The 13765-nt window shown below is 40.5% G+C and overlaps 1 protein-coding gene across 2 annotated transcripts in view; it reads right to left on the bottom strand.

Moving 5' to 3' along the window:
• Window positions 1–12753, bottom strand: part of LOC134330630 (leucine--tRNA ligase, cytoplasmic-like) — a 53861-nt gene extending 41108 nt beyond the window's left edge. For both annotated transcript variants that reach the window (XM_063011830.1, XM_063011831.1), the window contains exons 1-10: window positions 12684–12753; window positions 11178–11299; window positions 10983–11070; window positions 10539–10619; window positions 7651–7791; window positions 7121–7282; window positions 6873–6985; window positions 5813–5876; window positions 5665–5732; window positions 1800–2025 (exon numbers count right to left, since the gene is read on the bottom strand). In XM_063011830.1, the coding sequence (XP_062867900.1) occupies window positions 1800–2025; window positions 5665–5732; window positions 5813–5876; window positions 6873–6985; window positions 7121–7282; window positions 7651–7791; window positions 10539–10619; window positions 10983–11070; window positions 11178–11299; window positions 12684–12689 (1071 nt within the window). In that variant the 5' untranslated portion in view covers window positions 12690–12753. The remainder of the gene's footprint in view (window positions 1–1799; window positions 2026–5664; window positions 5733–5812; window positions 5877–6872; window positions 6986–7120; window positions 7283–7650; window positions 7792–10538; window positions 10620–10982; window positions 11071–11177; window positions 11300–12683) is intronic.
• Between the last annotated feature and the right edge of the window lie 1012 nt (window positions 12754–13765).

Here is a 13765-nt window from a genome sequence, read left to right as displayed (position 1 = left end):
TATGGATCAAAAGTAATATCTCGATATATTTTAGCTAAATGGCGATATACGATATATATCTCGATATTTTTTCATCCCATAAGATAATAACAAAAAGACACTTCTGAGACAAAGCTACATGTTCCAAATTTTTTACAGGCACTTTTATTAATATTCATGCTGGGAAGCTTCACACAAGAACTATTTTTCCAAAAAAAAAAAAAAAAAAAAAAGAACTATTCTAAGAAAATGTTTGTAGTTTTCTAACGTCTCACCTGTCGTGTAATGTGAATTACAAATATATTGTCTGGCCCTTTAAGAATGTTAAGTGCACTATAGGGCGCAGGGAGCGAGTGTGTAGGGAAGAGATCAAAATTTATCGTCTCCCGCTGTAGCCATGGTGATGGCAAAAGAGGGCGTCCCAGAGTTGACTCCAGAATTTAGACCCTCCCCTTAATTGGAAGCACCCTTCACAGCACAGAGTGTGACTTCATATGGAGTGTCACTCTGTAGTGGAGTGTTAGTGAGGAGGGAACGGTTTGGGAAAGGCCGATACAGTTAGCCTGTATCGGCTAACTGTATCGGCCTTTCCCAAACCGCCCCCCCCCACACACACACACACTTGTACTTTATACATTATTTTACATCAGTCGCCACAACATTAACATTTACATTAATATTTTCTTTTACCGTATAGAACTCAGTTCTGTAATACAGGCAGAACTAATCGTTCATGTAACTGTGTAACTATTACAACATTTAATGCATTTTATTCAGCGTTCTGCTTTATGCACTTTATTACTATTTAACAGCTTTATTTGTTGTTTAATAGCTGTTTGCTCCTTGTTTACTGCAGAGTTAGTTCATGCAATTTTATTAATTTTTGGTTGTTTATTGGTCAAGAACAAGAAATACTATAATACATGATAAATAAATAAATGACGTGTCGGACGTCGGGCGATCATCCAGTATAAACGTTTCTATATGAAGTAAATACGTGCATGTCAGCGCGTGCATGTGCTTGTATGTATTTATGTTTTCCAATATTGTTTTTTGAAACGAATAACGACTCGTTTTCTTGTTTTTCAACTTTGGGATTTGAAGTGAAAAACGAATGAAGGTACACAGAGCTGGAACCTTTTATCTGGACTTGTTTTCGGCGTTCTCTACTGAATACATTATTCTGCTGCTCACCTGACACTTCTCCACCACTAAATATGAACCATCTCCAAATAATTGAGCCATTATTATTCTATTTACTAACCAGCTCCTCCACCATCTCCACGCTATCATGGGAGTTTTACTTACAGAAATGAAAGGGATTGGCGGTGGGGAGGGAGGGGCGAGTTGTGTTCAGTAAGGGAGAGAGGCGGGGCAGGTGAACATGTGCAGAGACAAACTGGGAGAAGAGAAAGACGAACTGTCGGATCTAACTGGAACGCAACATCTATATCGATATATGCGATATTGTCTTATCTTATATCGCGTATGAAAATATATAGATATTTTATAAAATCTCGATATATCGCCCAGCCCTACTATCTATCTATCTATCTATCTATCTATCTATCTATCTATCTATCTATCTATCTATCTATCTATCTTTTCAAAATTGAAGGAGGGATGGATGCAGCCAGAAGCTCTAAAAAGTTGGTCACTATGGGTAATTAAGTGTAGACTAAAGAGTAGAAATATTAAATATATTGAATCAAAATGCGATCCACAACACAAAGTGCAAAAAAGTCAAAGCTCTGTCAGTTTTCTGTATATATTAATAGGCTGGATTATTTTAAGGGTGTCAGCGTGTGTGAGCAGCAAACCTGGCCCATGAGCTGCATGACTACTGGCACCATTCCATTCTCCTTAGTGAAGCCCTGGTAAGACATGTTCCTGGCTGCTCTCTGAGTGCTGATGAACACGTCTCCGCTAGCTGTCTCGAAGGCAATGTACTTCATATCAGGCCTGATCCAGCAATTCGTCTGGCCAAACATGGTTTCCGGCCTCAGAGTAGCCGCCACCAGAAACACCTTCTTTTCTTTTAGAGTGCTGAGGAGGGTAGAGGACAACATAAGCACTACAAAACGACAATTGACTACCAAACATTGTTGTTTTTCTGGGGAAGAAAGGAAGTCATGTCGTCATCTTACATATATCTGTCTGCTGCCCATCGATTTTAAATTATATAGCTTACAGCTCTTTTTTTCCATGCAAAATCAAAAGCTGTTCAGCCCAGTCGTTCGCAACCTATATCATAGCAAGACTGCAAGAGGCACAGCAATGCATCTTTAAAGCTGCATTAGTATGTAGGAAGAAAAGGGGTAAAGCATAAAAGTCCAAGCACCTTTAAGTGTTGCAGGTTACATATGGCTGATAGAGCACATATTGAAAACCCTTGATCTAGCTCATCATCCATGATCAGTTTATTATGGATTTTTCCCCTTTATCTCACAATCTAGTCATTTCCTACTCCCAATTGTTAATCCACTGCTGCTTGCACAGCCTCTAATCTGATCAAGGGGCGCCTGATCATTACACACCCGCTCCAACATGTGTTCTGTCTTCCACTTCTTCTCACCTGGGTTCCCACCCAGAGACGTATCACGAACAGAGAGCCATGTTTAGCACAATTTGACCCATCCCCTGACTCCTGGGACTGAAACAGTCACAGACTGTGTTCAAAATCGCCTACCACATACTGAGTATATACTATATACTGGTCCCCATAGCAGTATGCACTATTAAGTATGCGACAAAAGCAAACCATACTACGTTGCACACAAACATATGAAGGCTCTGACTACTTTTTTTTTTTTTTTTATGGCATATCAAAACTGGAAGTACCCCACGAAGATAGCTCTGTCATGTACTGGAGTACTGGAGTATCTTTTACGTACTGAAAAAATAATTGTAGTCACATACTGTATACTGCATACTGATTTGGGGCACCATCAGTACATGAGTAGTATGTAACACACTATTTTGAACACAGCACCAGAGTGGGAGGAGACCCTGTCTGACCTTCCTTCGCTCAAACAAGGCTAACTGTATCGGCCTTTCCCAAACCGTTCCCTCCTCACTAACACTCCACTACAGAGTGACACTCCATATGAAGTCACACTCTGTGCTGTGAAGGGTGCTTCCAATTAAGGGGAGGGTCTAAATTCTGGAGTCAACTCTGGGACGCCCTCTTTTGCCATCACCATGGCTACAGATAGACGCTTTTGTCGCCTTGCTGTCATGTCTTGCGCTCCTTTATCATTTCAGCATCTCCAAGCGGGAATACGAGCTCAGGAGACGCAAGCACCTGCTACTTTATAACTAGTATAAATGTATAGTTATGTTTTAATTCTCCAAAAAATGGTGTTAAATATGATAATAATGTTAGTGATAGTATTGTTGGGGTAAAATTATTTTGCCATTTATGAAGTTCACCGATCACAGATTTCATTACTTTCTTTAAAAAGACTGTGCCTAAATTTGCCCTAACACCTTATGATGATAACCTAATATCATATTTTTCCTGAAAATGATGTGGGAACCTACAGGGGTTGGACAAAATAACTGAAACACCTGGTTTTAGACCACAATAATTTATTAGTATGGTGTAGGGCCTCCTTTTGCGGCCAATACAGCGTCAATTCGTCTTGGAAATGACATATACAAGTCCTGCACAGTGGTCAGAGGGATTTTAAGCCATTCTTCATGCAGGATAGTGGCCAGGTCACTACGTGATGCTGGTGGCGGAAAACGTTTCCTGACTCGCTTCTCCAAAACACCCCAAAGTGGCTCAATAATATTTAGATCTGGTGACTGTGCAGGCCATGGGAGATGTTCAACTTCACTTTCATGTTCATCAAACCAATCTTTCACCAGTCTTGCTGTGTGTATTGGTGCATTGTCATCCTGATACACGGCACCGCCATTGGATGCACATGGTCCTCCAGAATGGTTCGGTAGTCCTTGGCAGTGACGCGCCCATCTAGCACAAGTATTGGGCCAAGGGAATGCCATGATATGGCAGCCCAAACCATCACTGATCCACCCCCATGCTTCACTCTGGGCATGCAACAGTCTGGGTGGTACGCTTCTTTGGGGCTTCTCCACACCGTAACTCTCCCGGATGTGGGGAAAACAGTAAAGGTGGACTCATCAGAGAACAATACATGTTTCACATTGTCCACAGCCCAAGATTTGCGCTCCTTGCACCATTGAAACCGACGTTTGGCATTGGCACGAGTGACCAAAGGTTTGGCTATAGCAGCCCGGCCGTGTATATTGACCCTGTGGAGCTCCCGACGGACAGTTCTGGTGGAAACAGGAGAGTTGAGGTGCACATTTAATTCTGCCGTGATTTGGGCAGCCGTGGTTTTATGTTTTTTGGATACAATCCGGGTTAGCACCCGAACATCCCTTTCAGACAGCTTCCTCTTGCGTCCACAGTTAATCCTGTTGGATGTGGTTTGTCCTTCTTGGTGGTATGCTGACATTACCCTGGATACCGTGGCTCTTGATACATCACAAAGACTTGCTGTCTTGGTCACAGATGCGCCAGCAAGACGTGCACCAACAATTTGTCCTCTTTTGAACTCTGGTATGTCACCCATAATGTTGTGTGCATTGCAATATTTTGAGCAAAACTGTGCTCTTACCCTGCTAATTGAACCTTCACACTCTGCTCTTACTGGTGCAATGTGCAATTAATGAAGATTGGCCACCAGACTGGTCCAATTTAGCCATGAAACCTCCCACACTAAAATGACAGGTGTTTCAGTTATTTTGTCCAACCCCTGTATATTTGTAAGGTGTTTCCTCCATTCACCTTTCCTAGCTGCACTTCTGTGGAGTGTGGTGGTTGAGTGTGCTCTTGTGTACACTCGCTGTTGGAGGGTTGTATAGTCCACTCCCCCTCCGTCCTGATTACTTTGGGACAGCCCTTAATGTGGCGAGCACTCCACGTGAACGCGCAAACGGAGGCGGAGCGGAGAGGCGGAGTGAGTAGGGAGCGGATTGGGATTGGGGGTATATGTGTGGATGCCCGGTCAGGTCGGTGGCTCTGCTGAGATTCGAGTTTGAACACTCCACAGTGGTGTGTTTCTGGTGTGTTCCACAGTGGTGTGTGCTGGGGTGGCCCCTGCACCACCCCAGCACCCAGCGGTCACTTTTTGACTCTACTACAGCGGTGCCCAACCTTTTTTGCACCACGGACCGGTTTCATATAGGATATAATTTCACGAACCTGCGGGGGAGGGAGGAATTAAAAAAGAGTAACTATGGAATGGAAAATCAGTGTAAATACTGACGCTGCTCCCACCTAGTGGTGATTGGAGACAATAACACCCAAAGAGTTTTGGAATATAATTGCTCTTGTAGTGATCTCTAATTATTTATTCCTGGTAACAAATGACCCACGGACCAGTACCGGCCCGCGACCAAGAGTCAACAAGATACCAAATAATTTCATTGTATCACATTTTCAACATGAATTAATTGCTTGTGTGTGGATATTTAATAACATCACAGTTATTGTCGACAAAAAATAAAAGCATTTTGTCAGCATTGTTGTTAAAAGTAACACTGACAGCAGCAGATAAACTTCATAATTGTATACCCACAAAACACACCTATGTAGCAGTGTACATAATAAACTGGCAACTAAACATATTAGAATTTTGATTAAACAGGTACCTTAGTTTTGCTGGGTAGGGTTCAAGCATTTTCATCTTGATCAGAGTGTACTCTTGAGGTCCAACTCCCTACAATAAAGAAAGTACAACCATATAAAAAGTCCCTTAGACCAAACTTTAGTCATTTTAGTTTATTTGAAGTAACCTACCTCGCCAGTCTGTCTGTCATGGTCCATGCACGGCTGTCCATCCTTCGGAGAATAAATGGTGTACCTGTAATTGAACGTTGGATTAAAATGATCAAAGACGAAAACGCACAAACAAAAACATAACATGGCACTGGTCAAGATGCCAGTATGTGTTGGAGGAGGCGTCAGCAAGCCTGTGGCTCTCCTCCGCCATGTAAGGAGCTGCGAAACCAGCAGGTATACTGTATGATTCCATGTTTCTGTTAAAGCAGTATACAAGCATGTGCTTTTATATACAGTGGTACCTTGATACTCAACGTCAATTGGTTCTGGGAGTGGCGTTGAGTTTCAAAGACATTGAGTTTTAAGGTATTTTTTCCCATAAGGATGTATGGGAAACCTGTTAATGTGTTCCATGGTCTCATGGAACTGCATATACTTTAGGCTAATATAAAATAATGGGGTTGTTTTTGACAGTTATACTCTGAAAATAACACAAATATAATATTAAAAACACTGAAATAAAAAGCTGATTCTTACAATTTCTCAGAACCTCGAGCTGTAACACAAGTTTAAAAGTGAAACAGTGAGAAAAATCCAGATAAACACAGATACATGTGGAGCTTTCAGACTGGATTTGATGGTTATTCCACACAAAAGCAGATTCGTCTCATATTCACACTGATGATGTTTTACCACTCAAAAAGTTTACTCTGTGTCAAATTGGCATTGACAGACAGTTAAAAGCTGTTCGGAAAAACCGTAAACCCTTTGGGTTTGGTTACTGCCATTTCAGAAGTCCTGCAAAACAGACATCAGAAAGACTGGAATGGAGTTTATTTCGGCTTCCTAAAAGGCAATAACCCAGCTTTACCCAAGCGTAGGTAGACTCTCTATTTCATTTCTGTGGAAGGGTACAAATGTTAGATGATGACATACAAGTACAGTATTAATTTTAAATCCCATCATCCATCCCCCCCAATATAATCCCACCTGTCTATATCCAGCCAGTTTAAAAGATTTGCAGACTGAACAGGCTGGGATCATTAGTACAAGCTGAGAGGAGCTTTATTAGACATACCTTTTTCCAAACTTGATCTTTTTCCTTTCTTTCAAAGTGACAAACTGCCATCGCACAAAGGAGTCGTAGTACGGGTTCACATCGGTGGTAATGAAAGAACGACGCCAGTCCACCTGCAACACGCAATCTTTTTAAATCAAGGTTTTACTTTAACCTGTAAATCAACACATTATCTGTTTTCAGCATGGCAGGTCACCTTATACACCACTATATAAATCAAAGCTGATCAGCATGTGCATTATGTTTACCTTCACGCCCATTTTCTTCAGATCTTCCACTGCCAGCGGAGGAAAGTAGTCCAGCCAGTGCTCAGCATTAGCAAACTTCACTATCTCCTCATCCTTCAGGCCCAGTGACTTCATGATGTCCCACTGGAACTTGGAGGCTCCGGCTTTGGCAGCTGCTTTGCTCTACCAATGGCATTCATAATAACACGGTTTAATGCAGGAACTGTTAGTCTCTTACTTTGTCGAGGAAAACCTGCCTATTCATCTGTACTATGCATACAAAACCCACAAGACTCTTTTGGTTCTGTAAGTACCAACATTACCCTTGAGAGATGTAGCTAAAACAACAAACTAAATTTAAAACGAAATTAAATTTTTAAGTAAGGCTCACTGGCCTCCCTTGATGTTCTAGGACCTGTATAGGCATTTGGGGTATGTGTGCTTGTGTTTATATCACAACAACTTATATGCTCATATGATTTGCCTTACATCAAATATTATAATAGATTTTTGGACTATAAAAGCCCTCCTGGGCTTGAACATTTTTTTACCTTCTTGCCCTTTGCCTTGTCCTTGATGATAATCTCATCAGTGGCCTTGGCCTTCTCTACAGCTTCCTCCTCTTCCTCATCTGGGAACTGGGGCGGCATTCCATAGAGCTCCATCTCACGCTTAAGCTTATCGGCACAAGCCTGCAGCCACATGCAAAACATAAGTTTACACAACCTACAGTCTGGCCAAAAGTCTGGCCAAAAGTAAGTAAACACCTTGATCTTGTTGGACATCTTATTTCAAAACCATGGTCATTAATACACTGTATGGGCAAAAATGATTGGATCACCTGATCACCACCATGAGCTTGTTGGACATCCTATTTCAAAAACAATGGTTATTTAAATGGAGTGACCTCTATGTGATCTTTTCTGCTATAACAGCAACCACTCTTCTGAGAAGGCTTCTCACTAGACTTTAAAGTCTGTGGGAATTTGTGCCCATTCAGTTAATAGAGCATATGTATGGCTAAGCCCTGATGCTGGTCAAGAAACCTCAATTGATGTTTCAGGTCATTCCAAAACTGTTTAGTAGCGCTGATGTCAGGGTTCTGTGCAGGCCACTGGAGTTTCTTTGGAGTCTTTATAGAGTTTGCTTTGTGCACAGAGGCAGTCATGCTGAAAGAGGAAAGGGCCTTACCTAAACTTAAACTGTTGATATATTTGCTAATTTATGGGTTTTTTGGCAATGCGATGGGCCCCGATACAACCTTATACAACCAAGGCCAATCCTGAATGCTTCCGTTATGGGGACAGTGGTAGTCTAGTGCAATCCACTGGGCCGCTGGCCGGAAATGGTTCGTGGGTCATTTATTACCAGGCCACGCAGAAACAATAAATAATTTGAGCTCGCTACAAGAGCAATTAAATTTCCAATACTTTTCGGGTGTTATTGTCTCTAATCACCACTAGGTGGGAGTCTTGATGCAGTGAAAAAAGCTCAGGATTCACACTGATTTTCCGTTCTATAGTTATAATATTTTAAATCCTCCCGCCCCACCAGTCCGTGAAGTTATATCTTATATAAAACCAGTTCGTGGTGCAAAAAAGGTTGGGGTCCGCTGGTCTAGTGGGTGGGGCTTTGGGCTATTAACTGAAAGGTTGAGAGTTCGAATCCCAGCTCGGCCATGCAGCCACTGTGGGGCCCTTGAGCAAGACCCTTAACCTTCTCGCCTCCAGGGGCGCCGTACAATGGCTTCCAAACAAGCTGGAATATGCGAAGAAAGAATTTTGTTGCACTGTATACGTGTATATGTATATACACTGATCAGCCATAACATTAAAACCACCTCCTTGTTTCTACACTCACTGTCCATTTTATCAGCTCCACTTACCATATAGGAGCACTTTGTAGTTCTACAATTACTGACTGTAGTCCATCTGTTTCTCTAGGCTAACAAACTACAAAGTGCTTCTATATGGAAAGTGGAGCTGATAAAATGGACAGTGAGTGTAGAAACAAGGAGGTGGTTTTAATGTTATGGCTGAACTGTGTATGACAAATAAAGGCATTAATCTTCTAAAACCCAAGATTTGTTTTACTGAAACATTTCTGCTCTTAAACTCCCGTGTTCTAACTTTTTTATGAAATGTGTTGCAGGTAGGGCTGGACGATATGGCTAAAATTTATATCACGATATAACTCCTAATTTCGGTCGATACGATATAATTCCGATATCGATATGAATAACACAAATGTCACAAAAACTGCCAAAACACCAAAATTGGATGGCGGTACCTGCAAACCTCTTTTCTGGTTTCTGGCAAGAAATACAAGCTGAATACACCACTGAATTAGTCCTTCATCTCTTATCAGCTATTTCATCTGCTTCTTTTTCAACTGTGGACAGTGGCGGAGCCAGACAATTTCCATAGGGGTGGCCAGACTGAGACCATTGCTCACACAGGGGTGGCACAGAAACTATTTTTGTATGTGGCTAGTAGCTGTTGATCTGTTTTGGTCACACACTCGTTTACCTTTACAGGCAGTGAGTACCATATAGAATTACATCAAGCCTAGCATAATAAGCTTTTTATTTTTTCTCATTTTCCCTGTGAAAAACTAAAATATAGCCTATAACCTTAACAGAATTTCAAAGATATTCCTTTGCAATACTTGATCATTTGATTGCAAACTTGTGCGTACTGATGACTCATCTGAACCCCAGAACATGCCAGTGTGAATGCATGGAAAACAAATTTTAATTTTCTTTCAAGAATATGACACATTCTGACCAACACTATTAAGCCAAATCAGCATTGCAAAATTACTTTACTTTTAATAGCCTTCTACAATGCTGGGGCTTCTTAAAACTGAATATTCTCTTTTCAATAGAAGTGTTATTTAAATGCTATTAAATTGTTTTTGAAAAAAAAAAAAAACGCCCAATTAGGAGGAAAACAGCCCAATCTGGCAACAGTGGAACGCGAATATCCCGTTGATGCCTTTATTCGTAGCGCGCCACAACTAATAAAAAGTAATATTAATAACTGGTATTAGTACTCAGTAGTAGTACTTCTTCTGTAATTGTGTTGGTTGTTGACATTTGTGTTGAGTGTGTAACTGCACTGTTTTGATGGAGAACTACTCGCTTGAGGTGCGCTGTTGAATTGCGTCCCTGTTGGAACACCTGCGAGCAAAAATGCTTCCGCAAAAAAGTAACAGAGGCAAATTCGATATCGAATTATTGTCCAGCACTAGTTGCAGGCATTCATTTTTGAGTGTTAAAAATGAACAAATAAGCAAAATTAATAAGGTAAAACTTTAGGTAATTTACATTATGTCCCAACTTTTCTGGAAATGATGTTTGTATGTGAATGTATGAAACTTTTACATAGATACATGATTTAAAGAATCTTGATTGCAATACAATAAGAGATTTACTTACTTTAATGGGCATTCCAGTACAATGCAGTCCAAATGGGAAAAGGCAATGCTTCCCTTTCAAACGCTGATACCCCATGGCAAACTGCAAGACACATTAAGGTTTATAAACAGGCCATACATATCATACAGTCTATAAAAAGCTTACAAGAAGTCATGCTTATTGATTAGACACATTTAAGAACTGATTTTACTAACATAATACTAACAAACATGCAGGAATTCATTAATAGGTGTCAACTGGAGTATCCAGTATGCAGTAGTGTTACAAATACCAAACATACAACACAAAAAAGACTTGTGGCTCCAACAATGTACATTTTCTGTAATTACTAATCACCACATGGGAAACCATTGCAATGTTATTAAAGATAAAGAAAGACCTTTCAGCCTTAATCAGGCTTGTATTAAGTGACCAACAGACAATGTTTAATAGACAAAAACTGACCTCACACTTGGAGAGACAGAAGGTGTGACCAAGATGAAGCCTTCCATTCATGTACGGGTAAGGGAAGGTCACAAGGTATTTGTTCTTACTGTAAAAAAGCCAGTCGAAACAAATTATTGGAGACAGTATTACAGAATTAACATGAACATGTGGTAGATAATTACACTGGATTCTGATGTCTCAAAGCAAACCCACTTTTTATACTCCTCGGGCGAGGCTTGTGCATCATGTTCAAAGGCTTTCTCTTTTTCCCATTTCTGCTGGACCTCTACCTCGATCTTCCTCAAGAAGTCAAGCTTGGCTGTTCCTTTTCGTTCCTAAGGAGGAGGAATTAGAATAGAAAAATGGAAGCATTGACAAATTGAGCACAGACCAACCTAAAACTTAAAAATGACAAGTAAAAATACATGTGCATTTTCTACTTTGGTTACATTCATGACAGGAACGGTAGTTACTCATTACACAAGGTTCATCAGTTCACAAGGTCGTATAGAACACAGTCATGGACAATTAAGTATCTCCAATTCACCTCACTTGCATGTCTTTGGACTGTGGGAGGAAACTGGAGCTCCGGAGGAAACCCACGCAGACACGGGGAGAACATGCAAACTCCACACAGAAAGGACCAGGACCACCCCACCTGGGGATCGAACCCAGGACCTTCTTGCTGTGAGGCGACAGTGCTACCCACTTAGCTATCGTGCCGCCCGAAAGGATCTCACTGCTCATTCACTCAGTGATACTACAGCATAAGAGCATTTCTAAATGAATGTCCCTCTGGGATCTATCTATCTATCTATCTATCTATCTATCTATCTATCTATCTATCTATATCTATATCTATCTATCTATCCATCTATCTATCCATCTATCCATCCATCTATCCATCTATCCATCCATCTATCCATCACAAAACTAGAACATCACAACAATAAAAAGCTACTTTTTATCCTCAAGGTGTGTCTGGTTTCCCAGAAACACTGGGCACAAGACAGGAATACCCCCCTGATAGGAGGCCAATCCATCCAGGGGTTTTCGAGTCCAATGATGATGTGATTTAGACCATAGTCACAACGTGACAGACCAGTTCTGAAATGTGACATTTCCATTTAACAACAGCAGCACTTACAGATGACTGGGGCAACTGCAAACAGGGCGAAATTTTGGAACTGGAAACGTGGTATTTCTTAACAGTGTCACCCTGAAAGTATGTTTGCATGACTGTTACTAAAGGCTGTTTCAAAAAGCTGAATACATATCAGAAATAGTGTCCTTATACTTTTGGCCATGTATCTGTTAGCCGTTATTCTCTAAGAAAAAATGTTAACAAATCATCTGGATGTCTACTATGTATATATAAAAGCCTACACAGAGATTATTTTAATGCAGACGCCTTTTAATCAAGAACCATTTCTAATTTCCAACACAGTAGCACACAGGCTAACTAAGGCTAAAATCCAAATTTCCAACACGCACAACACAAAGTGCACTAGGTCGGCCTCAAAATAAGTCACTAAATACTACAACTAGTGCGCTAACATAGGGCGTAAGTTGCCATTTGGAATACAGCCGATGTTACTGTTAGCATGGAATATTAGTGATACGCTGTTTCTACTTTTAACTACAACTTAATGCAGAAAGGGCAACAACAATAAACAAAATTCCAAAAGTTATGTATGTACAAAAAAACAACAAACTCACAGTCATTCTTCTTTATTTAGAAATAACTTTTAACAGACAAAAGATACAGCAGACCCACGCCGCCGGTTCCTCGGCACTTCTCTGATGACACTTCTTTCAGTGAAAGGCGGGTCCTTGAGGGCTAAGCATTCTGGGAAATGTAGTTTTCTGTACTGTAAGCTGTCAAAATGTCAACAAAAGTGAAGCGTTTAGCGGTTAATGTAGCAGTGGATCTGGTGCCACATTCAGAGACCGAAGACGTAGGAAACCCTAATGTATTACACAGTAAACCAGTTGACACAGTAAACCAAAAAAAATTACTCACATCGACATGGCAAATCATCAAACTTAGGTCCTGATGACTCCATGTTGCTGTAAATCACACCAGCTGTGCCATGATGCCACCTCTAAATGTAAAACTGTTAATTAAAACAGCTCAATAAATTCATTATGTGCATCACATTCTTCCAATGTCTTATTTTTAAAAACATTTTATTTTGTTTCATAAAAAAGTAATATATTTAATATAATATAATGTAATATTTAATATAATATAATTTTATGTAATTTTGTGTCAAACTCCTACATTAACAGTGTATAAATATCTAGGTGTTTGGTTAGATAGTTCATTATCCTTTACTAACCATATTGACAAGCTGCAATTCAAAGTCCAGGCCAAACTCGGTTTTCTTTACAGAAATCGCTCATCATTCACCCATGCTGCCAAAATCACACTGGTTCAGATGACTATTCTCCCTCTGTTTGATTATGGTGATACAGTTTACAGACTGGCATGTGAAGGTGCTCTTCAGAAGCTAGATAACCTTTATCATTTTGTTATCCGTTTTGTTACAAATGCCTCATTTAGAACCCATCACTGCTCTCTTTACCCTCTGGTTAATTGGTCTCTTCCTATAAGACTCTTATAGGAAAAACACCCCCCTTACTTACAGACCCTCATACAACCGATATCTGCTAAATACAACACCAGGTCCTCCCACTTCATTCAATTTAAAGTCCCTAAAATAAATACTTCCTACGGCCCCTCTTCATTTCAGTCTGCTGCTGCACACAACTGGAACACATTGCAAAAAACACTAAAA

Source organism: Trichomycterus rosablanca, chromosome 16 (assembly GCF_030014385.1).
Source record: "Trichomycterus rosablanca isolate fTriRos1 chromosome 16, fTriRos1.hap1, whole genome shotgun sequence".
NCBI lineage: Eukaryota > Metazoa > Chordata > Actinopteri > Siluriformes > Trichomycteridae > Trichomycterus > Trichomycterus rosablanca.
The sequence above is the reverse complement of the archived record's forward strand: the minus strand, read 5'-3'. Positions and strand labels throughout refer to the sequence as shown.